Raw genomic sequence first — 23,296 nt, 5'->3', positions numbered from 1 at the left:
TTCAGTTCCTTGTGCTTAAAGAACTCTGTACCTTATTGTATTCAGGAAACTGTTTGGAAAAATGATTATACCCTGTAAAGAAGATACTATGCACTGTAATATTTATTTACATATTATAAGAGTCGACCTAGTAGGTGGTTACCTTGGTGGTTACAAAGCGTCCGAGCTAAAAGCGGAAGTATGGCAGTATTTTTTGAGGAAGAATTTAATCATGGATTTTTATCTGGTAGTCTTTTTACACCTACGAGCAGCTTATCGATATTAGTGCGTGTATACACACACACACACACACACACACACACACACACATATATATATTATATATATATATATATATATATATATATATATGTAATGGATATATATATATGTGGATGTATGTGTGTTTGCATGTGTATGTTCCACATACACTCTGAAACGCATTGAGCAATTTCAGCCAAACTTGGTATACATAGGACTTGCTATCTCGAAAAGAACACTGTGGGGGGAAGACATCACTAGCACCAAAGGGCACCAAAGGGGGTTGGGGTGGAAGGGCTTCCCTAAAACGGGGCTGGCTATGCCTGTAGATTTAGAAACTTTACAAATTTGTCATACCTAATTTCGGCATACATATGACTTACTATCTGCAAACGAATACAGTGGGGTAAGACATCAATGACACCAAAGGGGTGGGGTTGGGACAGGGGTGACAGAGAGAGAATGAGAGGGAGAGAGTGAGAGGAGAGGAGAGTGAGAGAAAAAAAAGGAGAGAGAGAGAGTAGAAAGGGTATTAGGAGAAGAAAGAGGGAAAGAAAGGGATGGTTGGAGAAGAGAGAGGAGGAGGGAGTAGAGGGGGTGTTATGGAGAAGTAAGTATTTAGTTTTAAGACCACTGAGCTGATTAACAGCTCTCCTAGGGCTGGCCTGGATTAGAATTTTACGTGGCTAAGAACCAATTGGTTACTTAGCAACGGGACCTACAGGTGGAATCCGAACCACAGTATAGTAGAAATGAATTTCTATCACCAGAAATAAATTCCTCTAACCTAACTCTTCATCAGCCGGGGAATGAACTTATCGAATGACAATCTGAAGCTCAACCGACTCAGCCAAAGTTATGGGAAGAAAGGGGAAAGTCAGGGAGGGTTGGAGAGAGAGAGAGAGAGAGAGAGAGAGAGTGGGAGGGAGAGGAAGTGAGAGAGAGTAGAGGGGGTGTTAGGGAGGAGAAAGAGGGAAAAAGTGAGAGGGAGTTTATCAGTTGTCATTCAGAGTTTTTCCGGGCAGTGCTGGGTTGCCAGCTAGTATATATATATATATATATATATATATATATATATATATATATATAATATATATGGATGTATGTACATATGTATGTTCCAGCATCATTCTGAAACGCATTGAGCAATTTCAACCAAACTTGATTATGACTTACTATCTGGAAAAGAATACTGTCGGGGTAGGCCATCACTAGCACCAAAGGGCACCAAAGTGTGGGGAGGACTTCCCTGAAACGGACCTGGTTCTGCCTGTAAACTTAGTAACTTTACAAATTTATCATACCTCATTTTGGTATACATATGACTTACTATCTGGACAAGAATACTGTAGGGGTAAGGCATCAATGGCATCAAAGGGGGTGGGGGTTGGGAAGGGGGGTGACAGAGAGAGAGTGAGAGGGAAAGGAAGTGAGAGGAAGAGAGTAGAGGGGGTGTTAGGAGAGGAAAGAGGGAAAGAGACAGGGATGGTTGGAGAGAGAAAAAGAGAGAGAGAGAAAGAAAGAGTGAGAGGGAGAGGGAGTGAGAGAGAGAATAGAGGGGTTATTTGGGAGAAGAAAGAGGGAAAGAGACAGGGAGGGTTGGAGAGAGAAAAAAAAAGGAGAGAGAGAGAGAGAGAGAGAGAGAGAGAGAGAGAGAGAGATACAGTGAAAGGGAGAGGAAGTGAGAGAGAGAGAGAGAGTAGAGGGGGTGTTAGGGAGAAGAAAGAAGGAAAGAGACAGGGAGGGTTGGAGAGAGAAAGAAAGAGGGAGGGAATGAGAGAAAGAAAGAGTGAGAGGGAGAGGAAATGAGAGAGAGAGAGGGAGGAGAAAGAGGAAAAAATGAGAGAGGGAGAGGAAGTGAGAGAGAGAGCAGAGGGGGTGTTAGGGAGGTGAAAGAGGGAAAAAGTGAGGGAGACAGAGAGAGAGAGAGAAAGTTTATTGGTTGTCATATGTACTAGCTGATTAACCCGGTGCTGCCTGGGGATAACTCTGAAATACATGTAACTTGGAGTGCAGTTGCCATGAAGTTCTTTGTTTTAAAATTTTCAGGGAGTTATACAATGTTTACAAATTTACTGCTTACCCCAATCCAAATATTGACAATTCAGTATATGGCTGTCTCTTGAAGATGATTATTGTGGCTCAGTCACAGGATTCAAAAGCTTTGTTTGTTATCTGTATGGACTGCAATGCAAAGCACAGTGAGTGGCTTATTTCAAATTCCACAGATAAACATGGTCGGTCACCTCTTGTATTCTGTGTGTCCTCCGATTTTTTCCAGTTAACTGAGAAACCCACGCATATTTCTGGTAAATGATTAGACCTCATATTCACAGATGTTTCAGCTGTTGTCAAGCCAAGGTCTGTAAGTATAAAGGCACTTCCAACCAGTAGTGACACACATATCTGTCAATCAGTATATTCCAAATGCCACCATTGGGAAAGCAGTCTGGCTGAAACCTAGAACCGACTGCATAACTGAAGCTTATCAGGCACTTACTATTTCTGATGAAATGCTGATGGGTATTTTAGTCATTGTGTCCCTAGAAAGGTCATCAGTTCAGGACAAATGACCAGCCATGGTTTGAGCTTACTATGACAAATAAACCAAATTCAGTGCAAAATTGTTCACATGAAAATTGCACCATTTTTGTTGAGTCCTCCCATACTGCTAATAGAATTTACAACTTAGCTGAGAGGAATTACAATAATTCCTTAAAGAGGAAACTTCAAGGAATTACTCAGCCTCATCTGTGGTGGACCAAATTAGTATAATCTATCTTCAGGTCAGGATTGTCTTCCATTCCACCACTACTAACAGATGATGGTAGATTGGTTACTGGCCCTAAGGAAAAGGCTGAACTGCTTCATCGAGCTTTTGAAGCTAAGCAATCAGTTGAGGATGTCTCTCTCCCTGATACTTGTCATTCTGAACCTATTCTTACAAAATTGGCAATTTGCTCTGTGGATGTTGAAAAATTCTTGATAGCTGGGGTGGAGGAGATTCTCAAGGTTTCTTCACTTTGTTTTTGCCTTAGCACAGGTACTTGCTGTTTCCTCTGTCATGGGTATCACTTCTAGCTATTGCATGAATCTGTTTTGCAGCAAATATGCATCAGAACCCACTGGATGGTGGTAGGGCCCCCATTATGTTGACATGAGGATGTCCGAATCATTGTTAGGGATGTGGGAATTTTCCAGTGCCAGATTTCAGGTATTAGATGGTCTTGTTTTTTTTGCCACCTGAGGCAGTGTTTTCCATATGCCAGATGAATCCTGATGGATGTGAAAGTCCTTGGATGAAGTCAAATACCTTTTTCTGGAAGGATCTTGGTATCAGGGCAGGGTTGTCCCATGTGGTTTCTCTGAGGACAGTTTGGTGTGTAATGCCAAAAGGGATGTCTTCCTGCCATATACTCGTGATCAAGGTGCAGTTATCTGAAAATTTGGCTTCATCTTGTTATAGAATAAGTTTGAGGATATTAATCCATCTCTAAATACATGGCTTAATTTGACTGAAAATTCTGGTATTTTGTTCCAGTTTACGCTTATTTCATCCTATGACTAAATCTTCATCCAGAGTACCAGAGTGCATAAATAACACTAATCGTCCTTTCTGGGTCACAGAGTACTGCAACTGAAACAGGAAAATCTGACATTTTTTCTCAGGGAAGCTTACATGACAGAAAATCCTGATATCTTTACCATAGGTATTTTCCTTGCTAGAGATGCGTTGGGTGGTGCACTCAAATTTGGTGGTGGCTGAGAGTCGTCTTGCTGTCAGGTGGATTATGTGTCCCAATTTTTGGTTAGGGTGTGGGTGAGTGGTTGATGATTTGTATGGATGGTAAAGGGTGTACTCTCGAGTAGGTACCTGAAATTTCTGGTGCTTAAATACCCAGCAAGAAGTTCTCTGTCAAATATACTCTATTGTTTCTCAGCTAGTGTTAGTTTTCTGCTGAAAAATCTGAGCAATAAGGTCATCCCATTGATTGACTGTTCAAAGACTGCTCCTCTTGTAATTTTGCTTGCATCTGTTGTGAAAGTGAGTTTGGCCTGGGATTTGGAAAAGAAAGGGTTGTAATGTTATCTAGGCATCTTTGTTTGTCCTGAAAGCATCTAATTTGGTGGGTTCTCAGTTGAGAGTGTTGGTGTTTCTGCTGAGCCCTGAAGGCCAAATGTCAAGTATTGAAGGTGTAGTTTCCAGCAGAGTGATGATTGCTGTTTTTGGGAAGTCTCCTTGATGTACTTGGATATGGAAGTATCTCTTTATTAGGTCAAACTAGGAGAAGATTTTTGTCCTGTGGAGGGCGGAGGGATGTTGGCCATGTTTGGGAGTGAGCAGTGGTTTGCCCTTGTTTGGAGGTTGAGGTTCTTGCATCCTCTGGTTTCTTTTCTGTGTGTAGTAGAGAGGCCCACATCCTGTGGTCCTTTTGGCAAAGGCCCGTTTTTTTCCATATCCTTTGAGATCTTCTTCACAGAGAATAGTCTCTCTGGGGGCAGGGGGAGGAACTTGAGTAGACAGAGGCCTGTGTTGTCTTGATGTGGTAATGTATATCATGATTTGCATGATATACATTACCACATCAAGGGATGCGAGTATCTGTCAGGGTTCAGGCTGGAAAGCATCGTGGAATGCCTGAAGGAGGGGGTGTAGGTTCATGAGTCCTACTGAAGATATGGGGTGTTACTTGGTCAGTGGGGGCCATCTGAAAAGACGCGATGTCCAGGAGATAGCAGTGTGTGATGTCTGTGAGAAGCCTACAGTATCTGAGGATGTTGGTGCCTAGCAGGGGTGTCTGGATTTTCACAATGATGAAATCCCTTCCTTATTTCTTACCCATGAAGTGGATGGAGAGCCATCAGTGTCTGTTCGATGTTATGCGGCTTGATGTCTTGTGGATGACATCAGTCTTACTTCAATGCTGGCAGTATGGGCTTGAAGGCGCTTGTGTCCACTGGGAACCTCCTGCAAAGGGCATGGTCAGTGACATAAATCCTGGGAGAATCTGTTGTGTCAGCCACTGTTATTTTCTTGGGTTGCCAGCTTTCTCATTTTTTTCCAGCTGCATCTGGGGATGCAGTTCTTGGCTGCCTTCCCCAATTTATGGTTTTGTATGCAGAGCACTGGTGGGTGGGGGCGCCGTCTATCTTGGCTTGAATAGGCGCTTCTGCATGGTATTGCCTTGTCTTATCTCCTTGGTTATGATTCATTCATGTCTTCTCTGGCTTCACAGATGGTGTGGCTGTTGTGTTATGAAGTCTTGGAGGCATCTAGTGACTTATCATCTTTTTTTAGTAGTTTTGTCATGGGTGTGCCCCTGGCATTAGGGAGGATAGCTCAGACGTTTGTTGGCAGGTGGCACAGACATTTTTCCCTCCCAGGTCCACTTTCTTTGGTTTTCCTTCTGCATTGAGTTCTGGCAATGTCAGGAGAGAATGGAGTTTGACCATAGGATGCCCTCACTGCCATGTCCCCCCGTAAAGTGTGCAGCAAGTCCCCCCCACCTCCCACACACCCATCCTCCAGCCAATCTCATCGACTGGACCATGGAAATCGCAATGCCCTGGAACTTGACACAACGGCCCCAACAGACAACCAGTCAGAATTCTGTAATCCATCTGTTGTAATGACTTGTGTACTTTGTATCTCATTTCAACACTTGTAACTCTGAACAAATAAAGCCCATAAATGTGATTATGATGTAGATGGCGATGAAGAGGACAAATCAGAAAGGTATGAAGAAAGTGAAAATTAAAAGGAGGAAAAATCATATGAGGACAGCGAAGCCGAAGAGGACGATTGGGATGAATATGAAGAGGAGGAAAACTAAAGGAAAGTAAGAAGAAAGAAACAGGGGGAACAAGTCACAATGAACCAAGAAGAAAGAAACAGGAGGAGCAAATCCCAATGAACCAAGACTGTGAAGGATTTTGACTTTTTGCAAGTTGATCCTGCTGTTGCGTCTTTTTCCAGATGGCCTTGCGATCTTCTTGGTCCATTCGGTAGGGTTGACTGCTGGATGGGTGTTGGCTGCTGTTGTACCACGCACTCCCCCCCAAAAAAAATCTAACAAATTGGAGGTCCTCCCATCTCCCACACACCCATCCTCCAGCCAATCTCATCGACTGGACCAAGGAAATCGCAATGCCCTGGAACTTGATGCAACATCCCAACAAAAAGCCAGTCAGAATTTTGTAACCCCATCTGTTGTAATGACCTGTTTACTTTGTATTTCATTTCATCACTTTTGTAAATCTGAACAAATCAAGCCGATAGAACAGTACATCTTTATTTAAACTGTGTTTAATCTTTATACTTTATTTAACTTTACTAAACCTTTTCATCAGTTATCATATAGAAAAATACTATCCTTCTAGGTCTTCTCCTTAATAATAATAACAATAAATAATAACATAGTTAAAAAGATAGAACCCCTGTATGCCACTATGCTTATATCTCGCCTTCTCAGCCTGGCGTATAAGTTTCTCCGTTCCAGCAAGTAGGTGAAAGGCACCTGGGGTCCTCGCAGGGAATATTTATTCCCAAAAACGGGTCAACCTCTAGCGCCATTACCCTCCTGTCAATGGTAGCCACAGGTACTTAAATAGTCCTACAATAAACAACCTCAGTTCATGAGTTTAAAGGTTTAGTACACATTACTGAGGTCTTTAGTAACCTTTCTACCTATTCCTGCCTAAGTAGTTTTAGTAATGCCCTTGAAAATTGGACAATCACATTAGTAAACCAAATAAAAATGTAGAAAATAATTGCAGGTGTGTGTGTGTGTACGTCAGGCCTAGTATCTCATCAGTTACTTTAAACTTTTCCTTACTTCACTTAATGTTATATCTGAAAATTAATTTGTTACTTGTATATAATATAAGTTGCATATATTTTTGCAAATTTATATGACAAGTCCCTGTTTATTTTTAATGTCAAGGAAGGAGCCCTACAACCAGAGCTATAACTTAAGCACCTACTGTATGAACACATCCTCGTTATGTATATTTTTCTGGACTATGAAATTTGTACTAACTTTTTAGATTTTAAAATTTTCGTTTTAGGCAGTAGTTTTCCAATAATTTTCAGCTGTGCTCTGCAATATATCAGAATGCTGTTCCATTGTGATTCTAGAGTAGCCTGAAGCAGAAGACAGACTGGTGGCTGAGACAGCTGTCAGCTGACAAGGAAGAACAAATCAACATTTCAAGACGAGACTGAGCGAATTTAGCTACAATTTGACGCCAAATTATGAAAGTTCATGACTGTTACTTTTTAGTTTTAAATCCCCGTGCTTTGGGACAGTATGGTATTTAGAACCCCAACCCTAGCATCAATTAGCTTATGTGAATATTATAGTGTGTTGCTTTCTCAGGTCTCCGGGGTTAAGTGAATGAATCTACTACATAGTCGTAATATTTGTCATGCAATTATTATAACCAGTGGCCCAGCTTATCCCAGAAAGTGTTTTATGTATGAATGCAGTTACTTCTTTGTCTCTACAGCTTGTGTGCATGGATGATGACGTAAGGCCTAAACCTACAGACTGCCTTGTGTACTCATTTGGTGTAGGCAATGATTTTTCCTTTGACAACTGCATGCAGGTAAGGCACTCTACTTTCATGGTACATTTATACATGATAGAGAAGGAGAGTATTATCAACATGTACTTGACGACACAAAATGTGTGATAATCATCTTATTTGAGATTAAAGTTTAGAAAGGCCGCAGAAAATGATTTGGTTACATCAAAATGACGTTACAGAAAGTGGAAACATAGTCATGTATAGCACTCTCAGAATTCATTTAGTATCATTGTAACACTTTCCTAACTTGCCATATAAATACCAAGGCCAATAGCATGACCAATCAATGCCCTTATATATCTAGGTCCTATTATAACTTAAAAGTACGAGAAAAAGTGAAACCTCAATGCTAGCGAGGTGGAAGAACTAGCTCTTAAAAGATGGGACATAATAGAAAGACTGGAATCTGAGAGAACAAAAACAAAAAAAGCAGTCACTGAATTGAATGCTAAAAGGAATATTGCATCCGACAGAATAAACATGGAAAGTTGAGCAGGGGCCAAAATAACAGAATTGAAAAAAGACTGCAGCAATGCTTAATATAATACAAAAATTAAGAGAGAAGAAGGCAGAGAGAAAGGAAGGGTCAGTTAATTATATCTTAAATCCTGTTGAAAAGAGAAATAAGCAGTAACCCCCCACCCCCCCAAAAAAAGGAGGGGAAAGATTCCAGATATGACAGATAAGGAAAGCATCAAAACAAAACACCCCTTAGTTAAGACCAGATTTCGTAACTTGAATTTATGCCTTCCTCAAGACAAGTCGAAAGTAACAAGAACGCGCAAAATGCTGATAGATGTGGAGGAACGAGTGAGTTTTCCACTAAACAACTGAGAAAAAGTGAATGAGAAAAGTAGAAAAATAAGGAAAACCGTCTCAAAGGAAAAAAGGAAACTTACTGATAAGATAAATAAGAGATTTAAAAGAAATCAGTGAATTATTTAATGGTACTTTTGATTTAAATCTGTCATCTGTCTACCAAACAGAATAAGTAATTTGCAGCATCAAATGAACTACCAAGAGTGAGACAGCCTCTGAGTTTACTCCACACAGTCTTACCTGTAACTTCCTGTCGACTTTATGTAATTACCCTGAGTTTTTATTTTTTTTTAATTTTGCTACCATGAGAAGTTTGTTTGATCAAAACACTGACAGGGTAGATTTATCTTAAGTAAGTAAAAAGAAGTTTACTGTATGTGTCACGAGGATAAGAATGGCATGTTTTCTGAATAAAATACAACTTTTAGATTTTACGAGCATCTAAAGCAAAAGTAAAAGCTATTAACTTTTACGATGAGACAAACGACTTGGGGTGCACATAAGGAAGATAAAAAAAAAATATTTTCAAATATAAGAAAGAGTAGGAATGAAATAAGTTAAAACACAACCGGCCTAGGGGTAAGACAGCAAAGAGTTAAGATAGATACAGCTGAAATAGATTTAGGGCAAGTATATTTAGTGTATTTATAGGCGACACCGGAGGACATATTAGTACACAGCTAATCTTTTTACTTTAAGCAAAGTGCCAATATATTCTCCCTTGAAGAGAATACGAGGCTGATCTCTTCCTCGACTACGACATGGTTACACTACACCCTATTATAAAAATTACCATAGAGAAAGAGAATAACTGTCTGTTATTCATAGACAGTCAAGTTTTGAGACAAGAGGATTCTTTTAATGACACGATTTTTTTTTAGGATAAAATTTTTACAGGACTCGGATCAAATTTTTACGATAGCTATTATTTTAATCTTCAAAGTAATTCCATTTCTACACTTCTTCACAGAGCGCTGGTCCTCTCATCAAACTGGAATGCCTTTCAAAATGAAATTTTATTTTTAATTAATTTCTTTAAAGGCAACTGTTTACCACAACGGCTAGTCTATAAAAAGTTGTATGTTACTAAATAAACACGTTTCTACAAGACCTAATGTTTTAACTGTAAAAATTGTTCAGGAACATTTCCCAACCGTTAAAGTCATCTTCATCCAAAAATCCCCTTACCTTCGGCACTTTGTTAAAGTAAAAGATCAGCTGTGTCTGGTGTCGTCTATAAATATACTTGCCTTAAACGTATTTCAATTGTATTGATCTTAACTTCTCTTGTTGTCTCAAAAGACTAGGTCGGTTGTGTTTCTTTTTTGTTTCATTCCTACTTTTAGTTATATTTTCTTTTACAGAAAATTAGTAACTCAGAATCGTAAACACTTATTCATATCGACGCCTGCAGAAATGCTGAAGCTTAAACAGAACAGCTTTTCTTTGCAGGACTATGGTTGTGAAGTCCATTCGTTTGACCATGACGACGACCATGAAGTCTACGACTACCGCCAAGGACCGCTGGCCTTCTTCCACAAAGCTAGGATTGGATACAAGGACGGTTATTTTAGGTAAGCTGCTATCTGCAAAAAAAAAAAAAAAAATCTACGTGCTACCATTTCTCTTAAATGGCTGTAGAATGGATACCAACAAAACAAAATTAAGCCAAATTTTGTATAAACAACCGATGCGCGATGAAAATGCTTTTAGTGTACTTTTCAATTCTGGTTGATTATGGGGAACATAATTTTGTTGCTCTACATGCTGCATCTATTCTGTCTGGGATTATTACAGATTGTTGAGTAAATAGTATAAGTTTAATAATTTTGTTTTTTAAAATAAAACAGGGAGGGGCCATGGGAGTGGATCAGTTATGACCCCGCCTTCATGCTAATTTTGTTGAGTAAATATTTTGTAATATAAGTTTGATAATTTTGTTGTTAAAAATAGCCCAGAAGGGGGCCAGGGGACTAGATCAGTTATTACCCTGACTTCATGCTAATTTTGATTTTTGTTGTCACAGAAAATCTCGAGTGAATACGAGGCTCACTGGAAAATAATCCAAACACACGAAAGCTAGCACACCTTCCACGTAAGTGGAATGAATATTTTCAAGTAGCTCTTGCAATGCTGAAACTTTAGATAAAGTAATGTTATTGAAATCTGGATGTTGTTGCAAAATTATTCATGCATATCTTCATACTCTCAATTTTATGAGACATGTATATACCCTGTCTGCATTGCATATTGTAAAATACAATTATTTTTTGAAAATACAGAGTCAAATATAATACCAAGAGATAACGGTGATTGCGATTTTACCTACCGTATGTGGTAAGCAATATACTAAAGATGGTTAGAGATATCAGATGCCTCAGGCAGTTATAAGCTAATTGATTCATGTAGTTTTATGAAACATCATCAGAATGCTAGAGATGAGTGTATTTAATTTAAAGTGATCTTCCAGATGGCATTTTTTTTTATAAAACATTCATCCAAGTCATACATATGCACAGATTATCCCATTCAAAATCAAATAACACTCCTTAGATAACTGGTGAAAATGAACATAAATACGGTTGAAATGAAAACGCACATATCATGAAAAAGACTATTTCCTAGTGAATCTGCAAGCCCCACAATTAACATTAACAGCTTAATTTTTCATTATTCTGTGATGAAAATAGTGCCCATCCCCATCTCGGCACACTGAAAGGAACAGACCGAATAAGTTTCTTAGAGTTGGTTTACTCCTACTCTAATCACTGAAGTAATTTAGAACAAGGTTAATATTGGAAAGCTTGAAAAGCATATTCTGGTATGTGAGATATCTTTCACGGAAAGGAACTGGTTAGTGGTAATTGCCATGGAAGGAGTAGTTCCTCATTGGATGGGTCGATATCGTACTCAGCTAGCACTCTCCTAGGCCCGCGTTCAATTCTCCGGCTGGCCAATGAAGAATTAGAGGAATTTATCTCTGGTGATAGAAATTCATTTCTCGGTATAATGTGGTTCGGATTCCACAATAAGCTGTAGGTCCCGTTGCTAGGTAACCAATTGGTTCTTAGCCACATAAAATAAGTCTAATCCTTTGGGCCAGCCTAGGAGAGCTGTTAATCAGCTCAGTGGTCTGGTTAAACTAAGGTATACTTTCATGGAAGGAGTAGCATGAAGTCAAATAGTGGATGCTAGAACTGTTTCTGACTATAATCGACGCATTTTAAGAATATCATTCGGCCACGCCCCCTTCCCCTGGCACCGTGGATAATGCATGACATTATCGTACCACAATCTCAGATGATATCAGTTGCTTCTTGGCTAGGATACTGATAACATAGAAACCCCCACGCTCCACACAGCTGGAGATGGGTAGAGGAGTCCGATTCACGATAAGGACAGCACTGCCAGCCATATTCGTGAGTAATATCATGAAAGAGGGGAGGGGATTAAGCTGGGGTGGTGGGGTTGGGTAGGGAGGATGTGGGCATGGCCGAGTGATATTCTTAAAATGCATCAACTTTTTTGTAATAAAAAAACCACTGCTCTCTGTGCACACACACACACACGTACATATTGATTGGATTTATTGGTAGGGTCTTGTGCTAAAGCTGCACTAGGCAGAATTCTTAGGGGGGAAACAATGTCCTAGGTTCATACACAAGTGTTGAAGGCTGCACCTCCCCTGGCCCTTGTGTCATATGTAACTATTTCACTTTAAAGAAACAAGCTTTATTTTCATTCTAAGGAATATCTTCAGAAATGAGTTTCCAGTCCCCTTTCGACTTCATCACTTTATACTATTTTGCACTGAGAGATTGATTAATATTCATAACGGAATGGAGCTGGATCTAGTGTATAGCAAGGGTGTCACAATAATGGTAAGGTCTCTGTGCTTTACTTTTATTTAAGAGATAAAAGGAAAATAAAAATGGCACTAGAATAGTCCTAAGCAAAAGAAAATAACGTAATGGACAATCAAGGGAATGAACTCCCTTTTCAAGATGGAAATAAAAGCAAACTTAAACATATCTGCTTGCACCTGACAGGTAGACAAAAGAAGGGAGAAGCAATAAGACTCTTAGCGTCTGAGGTCAGTACTTTATTTGCAAATCTGTGTATCCATGTACATGGCCCTACACCTTTTGCCTTCATCCCAAGTCAACTGCCTTTCATAAAATCTGTACATTTTATATATTTCTTTTGAGATTAATGGATCAAGTGTAATCATTCATTGACTGATATCCTTGCAAAAGCTTTCTCTATAAAGCTGGACTCGATGATATTTCCTTCTCGCATATTATTTGAATAAACTTTTTTTTTTCCTACCCAGTTGATTGTAAGACTGTTTTCACTAACATCTACGAAAATTCATTTGTGCATATCTTATGCATTTTTATGCTGTTGTAATTTCTTTTCCAAAGCTTTTCCAGTTTGACCCATAAAAAGCTGTCTCAGAACTTACATGTTTCATTGTATTATTGGTCAGTGTTGCATTAACACCAAATTTCCTAAGAAGATGGGGAATATCTTGGAAATTATTACTATATATATATGTATGGAAGCACAGGCAAAGTTTTTGTATTGTAAGTTTCTTTGTTATTATCATTAAAGTTTTTTTTACTGCCCTGAATGCATTGTCTAATACAGAATCAAGACATTTTAATGTCTTGCCTATTCTTATGTAAAATGGTACATCTGCCTGTTATACGCAGATGTATCACAGGGAAAATGAAACACTGGGTGTTAATCCTGACTCCTGTGTCTTTATATAAGACATCTTTTAGAGTAATGATATTTAGTGGTAAAACTTCACAATATATATGCCAGGGGGACAGTGCAAACAAACGCACTGACGGCTGGAAACCAAATATTCACACCTGGCAGGTAGGAGGATGAGGGGGAGGAACAGCAAACTTGTTAGCATCTGAGGTCAGTACTCTATTTATGGATCTATTTATCTATATGGATGGCCTCCGTCCTTTCCAACAGGAAATTTTACTCTTAAAAATTCTGTTATCGCAATGGGTGACCCTTCATCTCCAGTTTTAAATGATTCGCATATGAGTCTTTTGAAAGCAGAATATCAATCAGAATTTTTCCATGCAACGTAATAAGGTTCAAGTAAGTTCACAATATGTCCTTGACCAAGGAACAAAAATGTAAATACTTTCTTTGGTTTATTAAATGAACTAGTTCCATCGGTAAAATTCACTATGGGAATGGAAAATGACGGGAGCAGACGCTTTTTGTACTGCCTATTACATGGAAGTAGAAATGGCTTTAAATAGTGTGTACAGAAAATTTACTAATATTTCATAAGCAATTGAAAATATCTTTGAAATTATTACGGTATGGTAGTAGAAGCAGTTTTTTTGTAAATTTTTTATTGGTTTGGCCTACCATGCAGGAATAATTTCAAAGATATTTTCCGATTACTTAAGAACTTTGAAGTTAGTGTAGCATTTAAGAACAGCAGTGCAATGGAACAAGCACTAATAAAGAACGCTCCGGACAATATTGAAAGCTGTGTATGTCAAATCCTTTGTAAGTAGTGTGACAACTTTCATATCAGTCAAACTGGAAAATCATTTAAAAAGAGAACAGGACAGCACAATGAATGTATAAGATGTATATATACAGGCGAATGGAATTGTCGTACTTGTTAGTGAAAAACAATCATACAGTCAGCGGGGCAGGGTAAAAAGATAGTTTATTCCAATAATATACTGGAAAGAAACATGATTGAGTCCAGTCTTATGAAAGAAAGAATTTATATGAATATGAATAACAGTCAAGGCATGTATAAACTTGATCCGTTATTTTCAAGATGAGTGTGTAAAATGTGCAGATTTCTTGAAAGGTAGTTACTTGACATGGAACAAAAGCAAAAGGTGAGAGGCCAACTACATAGATTCGTAAACAGAGCACTGACCCCAGATGTTGATATAAGGACGGAACCAGATAGGCTTTACTTGTAGTGTTTCATTTTCCCTATGGTACATCAGCACATGCACACACACACACATTATCTATATATAGATATATGTCTTTATCATTTTGTTTGATCCATGTCATCATACACCGGATATTGCACTACGTACCTCACCTCTTCTCTCTCTCTCTCTCTCTCTCTCTAACACACACACACACACACAATCAGTAATAACAGATATTTTTATCTGTAAAATGTCAGTCCCATACAATCTTCATTTCTGAGCATTTTTGTTTAATGCGAATCCGCAGGGCGTGTGAGGAGAGCCAGTACGGCCTGAAGTGCGAGCCTTCGCTTCGTTACTACACAATAGCTACGATACAGAGGTAAGAACACCCAGCCCTTAACGGTGTGTTTTTGTTTACATGTAGACATGAAAATACGGCTTACGGTTATCATGCCCTGTAAGGGAACTTCTTTTCATGGTTATATTTACAGTAAGTCTTTAATGAATGTAAAACTTTCTGTTAGGAACCAATGAGGAAAACAGTGCTTTTATTCAGCATCAAAGTTTATTTTACGAAATGTAATCGCGAGACATTATTTTACGCAAATAATTACATCTGCGAATGAAATGTATTTCGATTAATTAGGCGGTATCATCATTAAAAGTCTTATTGATATTGACAAATGAAAATAAATGCAAATAATGACTTTATTTATTAATTTTTTTTTTACATTTTCTCGCATGCCAAATTTAATCTGGTAGATGCAAAATGATCATACTGTCGAAAATATATCATCGTCATCGCCTCCAGCGCCTCTGATGAGATTCCGTCTCTCATGTCCTACCTGTGCTTTATCCTCTGCAAATCTCCACTCATCTCCAGCCTCCTTTCTCACAGTTCTTACCCAAGTAGGAGAGGGTCTTTCAACTCACCTGGTGCTCACTGAAAGCCAGCTGACACTATCACGTACTGTTCTCCTGGGGCTGGTGTGAAGGTTATGGCCTTGGCATCTCCTTCGCTCTTCTATCATTATCTCATCTACATGTGGAACTTAGTAACATCCCTTGTGGTATAATTTCTCTCTCGTGCATCTGACGTCTAAAATTTTCCTTGAAGCCTTATTATCCAGCAGTCAAAGTATTTTAGATATAGAATCTTGGTCATAATACGATTAATGTCCGTATAGCAGTACAGTTCGCATTGGATAAATTCATAAGCTTACTTTTACATGCAATTGCAGTGTAATTGATTTACAAGTCTTAATCGGCTTGCCCATAGTTTGATTTGCCTTTTTTAGTGTTTTACTAAATTCCAATTCGTGAGAATTTGTTCAAGATATCTTCTTTCTTGAATATCTCAGGAATGACCTCATTAATCCCTTCTCCCAATAGTCTTACTATTGATGCTCTTTCCGGATTACTTTGTGTTTCTTAGTTTTATCTTCTGTCCGATCTCTCCAAAATTTTCTTAATGGAACAGCATCATCTGCAAATTCTAAATTTGTCAGGGTTTTAAACTTTCTCTCCCTTCTCTACCCACTTCTTTTTATGATGAAAATCCTGAGCCAGGCCAAAGAAATGGTGACAAATCATTCGTAAGTAGCGCCCCACAATTTTACTGGAAATTTAGCTGACAAGTCTCCATCAACACTAACACTGGTATGTTCTTTGAGACTTCAGTCAGCTGCACGTTTTAACGGGGTTACTATATGCTAAGTCCTTCAATACTATTACTCTGAGAGCACTGTCAAATGCGTTCTTAGAATAAAACATGTCATCATGAACAGATATACTGATGCATAATGTCATAATACAAATATGTTTATACACGTATGTCTGTAAGTCTATATGCATGAGGAGCAGATTTAGCAGAGAAGAGATGACCTAGTTCACCTCCTCACGGTCAAGTGACAGAAAATTTCCGTTATAGTACAATGAAACCACCCTCATGAAATTACATAAAAAATACTTCCTGAAAAGCTGATCGTCCGAAAATATTTATGAGCAATTCATCAATCCTGTACGAAAAAGCACTGTACAATATTTTTGTTAATTTTAGTAATTCGAAATGATTATGCTTTCCGGTGTTCTTTTGTCTCCGTTCATTCATTCAGTTTTGACATTCACATATGCTGGATTTCCAGTCTTTGCAACCTTTGTGTAAGCATGCAGTCTTTGCAACCTTTGTGCTAATATGCAAGCGTATGACTTGAAAGTTTTTCTTCCACAGAATGCTTAATCATGATGCTCGAAATCTGGATTATTTGAAAATGGACATTGAAGGATCGGAATGGTTCGTTCTCGGTGATATCATCCATAATTCCACTCTGCTTCAACAAACCAAGCAAATTGCTCTTGAGGTAAGTTTTTATAAAATATATTCTTCTTATGTAGCTCTCTATTATTATTATTATCACTAGATGTTGAAATATGCCGTGGCAGAAACAGTCGTTTCCATTGCCATCACACGGGAACTGAAATGACGAAGCAGCCTTCACCTGTGTTGGTGCCATTACAAAAGTCACACATTACACACAAATAATTCATTGCATAATACAGGAAATGTCCTGATATTCTGATATATATTTTTGTTTGTTTTTGCTGTTCCTGGGTTACGCTCAGCGACCATTTCCGTCGGAAGTTGGCAAGGACTCCTGATATTGTAGGCGGCAACGGTCATTGTCCCCATCTAGGATTTTTGTGCACCTTCATGTAGTTACATGGCGATCCTCTTGGAGAGTCAAGTTGTGGCCATACTGTTTACGAATGGCAACATCCATTCTTCATGGGATCATCGCTAGCGATGGGGGCAGTTCCTTATGAGGCACTGAGCAGTCTTCCCATTCTTGTAGTACTTCATAAGGTTAACTTTTTGCCTGCATTGTTGGGTTTACATGGGCGCCGATGATGTTTTTCACGGCTAGCTCATCTTTCTTATACTCGGTGTTCAAGTAGCCCTTACAGAACAGTCTAATTGTGCTCTCACTCTCACCTACCGGCGGCATTTCTTGTCAACCTGACGGCAAGAATATCCATTATCCACCAGGGTTTGGGCAATGTGATAGGGCATTTATGACCGAGGATTTAAATTTTTCTGGACAACCATTATTGCTGTTGAGGCAGAGTCCGATGTCAGTGGGTTTACGATGGACCCACGTCTGAAAGCCTTGAGGAATGCTTGCAATGTCCAAAAAAGGAATGGTGCCATCCTCATTTCTCTCACACGTGAAGCAGAGAATAGATTCCTCCTCAGAGGTGCACCTGAGTGTCTCCAGTTAATCTTCACCGGTGATGTTGATGATGGTGTCATCGACGTACTGAACGTATACGGCTGGTCTGGGAATATTACTGAAGACAAGCTGCTTGACAACCCCCATATAAAAGTTGGTGAACAGTACGCCAAAAGGAGAACCCATGGCTACCCCATTGATCTGCGTCCACATTTTCCCTCGCTGATTGATGAATGGGGCCTTCTCAGTGCAGATCTCGAGCAGGTGCTGTAGTGATGCTTCTAAAATGTTCAATGTTGAGGTGGAATTGTCTCCTTGGACACTGTCAAGGATCATCGGTATTGTTTCATCTACTGGCACATTGGTGAAAAGGCTCTCCACTTCCAACGATGAAATGATGCCCTGGGATGGCGCTGAGTGAAGCCTTTCAAGAAATTTTATGGACAAAACAATGCAGAGTTTAAAATTTTGTTCAAAGTCTTGGCCAGCTGGTAGGTCACAGTCTGGCATTGGCTTGTTATGGTCAGCCAGACTCTCCCAGATGAGTCATTCCACTCCCAGCCAGTAGGGGAGTCCCCCCAACCCCCCGCTCCCAGCTTCGACAGCCAGTGAAAAATTGCCTAAAATTTCTGTAAGCCCACTTCCGGGTATGAATATGGCTTCATTGGCCTTTTGAAAAATGGTAGAAAGTTCTACCGAAACGTCAAGGAATAAATGAACTTTGTGCAGCTGCTTTATTATTATTATTATTATTATTATTATTATTATTATTATTATTATTATTATTATTATTATTATTATTATTATTATTATTATTATTATTATTATTATTATTATTATTATTATGATGATGATGGTGATGCTGATGATGTTATTTATACGTACGTCTTGTGTGCTTGATTAACCCATCTGGGTAGGGTGTGTTCTGTTCGAGCAGGGAATAATAATTTCGTGTGCAAAATCAATTAACGTAATTGATTTCTAACCATTATTTTGCATTTTATGATATTCCTTTCTCGTGTGGATTAACGTGAGATTCGTGACCAGATCCCTTTTGCTTGTTTCCTGATCATTCAGTAGAACAGTAACGTATTCCCAAGTATAATGCTTTCTTGTAGAAAGCGGAGTAGTTTGTTGTTGTTTAAATAACCCTACAGCCTATGTTTAACGTGACTACGCCCTGTCTCGTTGAGCGAAGATTCACGATACCTGCCAGAGTTGTGACAGTTACATGTCTGTGATTTCATCGACACTCTGAAGTTTCTTCTTCGTTGTAAACCTGTGCCCAGAGTTTTCTTTTAGAGTAATTCTGTAATGTCATTGTTTTCATTTTGAAATTTTGGTTGAGATTAGCGTCACGAGTGTGCCAGTTCTAGTCATATCATTAGTTTTCCCCTTTGAAGTGATCATTGTGTGCTAATTGTGTAATTTGTTTTAATTTTTATTTTTCTTATTCTCATTATATTTTATCTTTTTCTGTTTTTTTTGTGTGTGAATTGCTTTTTTAATTTTTTGCTTCTCTTTTTATCCATAATTATTCTTAGTGGTCATTAAGTGTTATTTCTTTCTGTGTTTAGTAATTCGAGTGAAAAGAATATTGACGGGTTTGTGAATAAATAATTGTAAGTGTGAATCCAATGATAATATTTCAAGTCCTTGTAGGTTCTTTATGGTTAATAAAGGGGCTTGAAAACTGTACAGATAATTCCATGCCTAAAGTGAGTGAAGCCAAATGGCCAGAAAGAAAGTGAGAGAATTCATTTAAATGTACAATTCCCAGTACAAGGATTTAAGTAAGTCGTTTGAATAAAGCAAGGAAAGTAAGAGAGTGCAGTAAGTGACAAGGGAGTAGAAGGGAATCCCCTGAATGCAGTCCACCTCCCACAAGTGTTCTTCCAGGGCAAGATGGCCGGAGAAATATGGCAAATCCTTGTGCCAGAGATATATTGGGGCTCAAGTCATGAAATTGACCCATGAGTCGATCACCAGTGGTTATCTTAGGGTCAAGAAGATTATCAGCCATATAACCAGCAGTTTTCAATTTTGTCAAGAACGATTGCGGATCTCACCAGGTTTTGCAGGTCCTGGGACATTTGCTAGAAGACAGCATTGATGACGTTGATGGGAGAGCCATTCAAGAGAGGAGCTGTAGATCAGATTTGCACTCATATCGCCAGTGCCAGTGAAGGGTTACAGGTACATCCTGACAGTGTCAGAATTTGCTTCCAGGTGTCCAGAGGCAGTAGCACTCCCTAAAATAGAAACTGAGTAGGTAGCGAAGTTTTCAGCAGGGTAAGATTCCCCAAGGAAATCCTCAGCGATCGAGGTACCAAGTTTACTTCTGAGATAATGAGTGAGGTGAACACCATGTAGCTGTTTTTATGACCGTATAACCTGGGATGCAAATAACTGTGCAAGAGGATTAATGGTGTGCTGAAGTCTATGCTGAAGAAGATGTGCCAGGAGAGGCCTAAGGATTAGGACCAGTATCTCTACCAGCTATCTTGTTTGCATACCAATGGGTATTACAGTCAAGCACTGGATTGTCATCATATGAGACACTATACAGAAGGCTTATAGGGGTACCAATGCAGATTCTCAAGAATCATTGAATGGAGACTGTGAGGATGAAACATGCAACACCTATCACTAAGTGCTGAAGATAAGGAATTACCTAGGAGAGACCAGCTGACTAGCCTTAGAGATTCTATAAGCGGAACAGGGATTCCAGAGGCAACATTGTGACAAGAGGACCAGAGACCGTCGGTTCAGGGTGGGATAGAGAGCATTAGCATTATTAGCAATGGAGGAAAGCAAGCTAATTTTGCAGCGGAGGTGGCCACAAAAAGTCAAGGAGGTGGTTAATTGCATGTGCTGCAACATTAATGTTGGTGGAGAATTGAACACTCTTCATGCAAACTCCCTGACCAAATACAATGAGAGGGAAATTAACGAAGCAGCAGCAGCTGTCGTCAAAGAAGAGTAGGTCTGTTATCAAGAAAGAAACTGGCAAGGACCAAAAAACTTCGGAGGAGGGCTTGTTGAACTTCACTCACGTAAGGGAGAAGAGAAGCACTGATAGATCAACACTATTGGTGACTTAAGCAAGCAGCAGAGGAAGCAGGTATTACAGTTGCTAGATAAATGCCAACTCATCTTAACCATCAGTTCATGAAAGGACTGGGAGGCATACTGCTGTAAGATTTTGCAGAAAGTATAGTTCCAGTTGTTTATGCAAGTAGAAACTCAAGAAGAACAAATGCAATTACTATATCATTAAAAGGATTGCCTAGCAATAATATTTGCAGTGGATTCCATTCCATCTGTGCTTGTATGGGGCGGCTTTGGTGATACAGACAAACCATTCCTTTTCCATATATTCAATGTTGCAAGAGCAACAAGTTTCGAGCGGAAAGGGTTCCAGGAAAGCTCAACGTTGGGGCAGATTCCCTCCGCAAAAAAAAAAAAAAAAAGAGATAATTTTTGAAGTGGGGGTGTGATGTCAAAGCATAATCTATGAGATTATTATTTAATTTTTTTGTAGTTCCTCTAGCACTACTCTTTGTGGCGCTTTTGAAGTGAATTTAATTTTTTTGTTTTATGTTCAAGAAACTTTATATTGATATATGTCAAATCTATGCATAAGTTTAGTTAGAAAAAAAATTTGTTAATTAAGATGTTTGAGAAAAATTTAAAAGTTTTACTAAATCTGTTCGCCTGAGATATTTCCAGATTGTCTGTGTAGGCCAGGATTAGGTAACGCATACTTGTGGTAACGCAGTCGTGTACCAGAAACATTTAGTTCTGAGAGCAACTACTGTATATATAATAGGCAAAGAACGAGAGAAAGAAAGAGAGAGAGAGCAGGCAGACAGAAGGCAGAAAGAGATTTGACATCCCCCAGTTATCTCAAGCAGAAAAATTTTAACATTAGCTTGAAGCGAGGAGCCGTTCTAAGGATAAGGGCCTCTGTCAAGCAACAGCTGAGTGAAAATCATCGCTTGTCGTGTATAAATGTTATATCTTTAGCTTTTACTAAGTGTTTTAATCACACCACTTTTAATGCCACAGGCCACTAAAACAATAGAGTTTCCATTCACACTGCGTGATAAGTTGATTACCTCAAGGAACATGTTTAAAACTGTCATTTAGGCGCAATATTTCATGTCCACCCATTGAAGATATTACTGGCCATTTTTTTTCGACAACTTTCAGCGAAGCACTAATAATTTAGATGTTTTTCAGAAGCTGTGAGGGAATTGCAGTCTTTAAATGAAGTTAAAGTTTTAAAAAAATTACTCGGCGAATAGAGTGCGACTCAAGTACCAAGAAATATCGGGATTCTAAAACGCATCTTGAAAAGCTGCCTGAATGACTTGAAGAGTTTGTTCAGGGGCCAGAGATTATAACTAATACAGTTGATGATTTGTGATCAGCTGCTCATACAGTGATATTTAGCTTATTGTCTCTGTTTCAAATAATTGTTCTATTCTGCTATATTTCGAATCATTGTTGATTTGAAAAACTTACTTCAAACATTTCTATTTCAGATAATGATGATGATTAGTCATTGTGTTTCGATTAACTGTTTTTAACAATTGCTTTCTGAGCAATAGTTTTCAAACAATGACACCAAATCGTTTTTACCCACGTTTAAAATAAATCTAGAGATGTTCTTTTCAATTTTATTGAATAATATTAAAATGTGAGGCTGAAACATTTGTTGGAAACATTTTTCTTTGAGTTAAATCTTCAAATGGAGGAATTTACTGGGGTAATATTTTCTGGGGAAATGTTTGATTGTATTTATAGTACACCGTATCATATTCACGGCAATCAACTTGGTCGTTTACTCAAAAGACAACCACTCTGACACCCAGGATAGCTTAAAAGGATTTAATGATTAGATGTAAATGTAATTTTGGAAGGAAAACTACAAGTAATCTAAACCTGAATGTTGTACTTGAACAGTTAAGTTTACTCTATAACGAAAATATTCTACCCTGATTTTTTCCAGATTCACATGGACGAAGTAAATCGTCAGACGTCGGAAGAAGGAATGCAGAAATTACTAAACAAGTACCTTTCAGTCTTCTCGGATTTACAAAAGCTCGGATTCGCCCTGGCTGCGTTTGAGGAGAATGGGATGAGGCCCATATACTCCCAAATCGATGGAACTTTTTTGAGTATATACGCAGAAATTCTACTACTGAAAAGGAACGAAGACATGAAACTTTGACGCATTAATAATTTTGGCAAATTTAGTTTTCCGTTAACATTATAATTTAATGTAGATGAAATTGATATATATATATATATATATATATATATATATATATATATATATATATATAGTGTGTGTATATATAAATATATACATATACACACACACACACACACACACACACATATATATATATATATATATATATATATATATATATATATATATATATATAGATAGAGAGAGAGAGA

At 38.5% G+C, this 23,296-nt stretch overlaps 1 protein-coding gene across 2 annotated transcripts in view; it reads left to right on the top strand.

Moving 5' to 3' along the window:
• The window catches only part of LOC136849968 (probable methyltransferase-like protein 24), a 34,018-nt gene extending 10,925 nt beyond the window's left edge, over window positions 1-23,093 (top strand). For both annotated transcript variants that reach the window (XM_067123508.1, XM_067123499.1), the window contains exons 2-6: window positions 7,750-7,848; window positions 10,102-10,223; window positions 14,896-14,970; window positions 16,822-16,951; window positions 22,839-23,093. In XM_067123508.1, the coding sequence (XP_066979609.1) occupies window positions 7,759-7,848; window positions 10,102-10,223; window positions 14,896-14,970; window positions 16,822-16,951; window positions 22,839-23,060 (639 nt within the window). In that variant the 5' untranslated portion in view covers window positions 7,750-7,758 and the 3' untranslated portion in view covers window positions 23,061-23,093. The remainder of the gene's footprint in view (window positions 1-7,749; window positions 7,849-10,101; window positions 10,224-14,895; window positions 14,971-16,821; window positions 16,952-22,838) is intronic.
• Window positions 23,094-23,296: the final 203 nt, after the last annotated feature.

This window comes from Macrobrachium rosenbergii, chromosome 2 (assembly GCF_040412425.1).
Source record: "Macrobrachium rosenbergii isolate ZJJX-2024 chromosome 2, ASM4041242v1, whole genome shotgun sequence".
Lineage (NCBI taxonomy): Eukaryota > Metazoa > Arthropoda > Malacostraca > Decapoda > Palaemonidae > Macrobrachium > Macrobrachium rosenbergii.
This window is presented reverse-complemented; position numbering and strand designations above follow the sequence as displayed.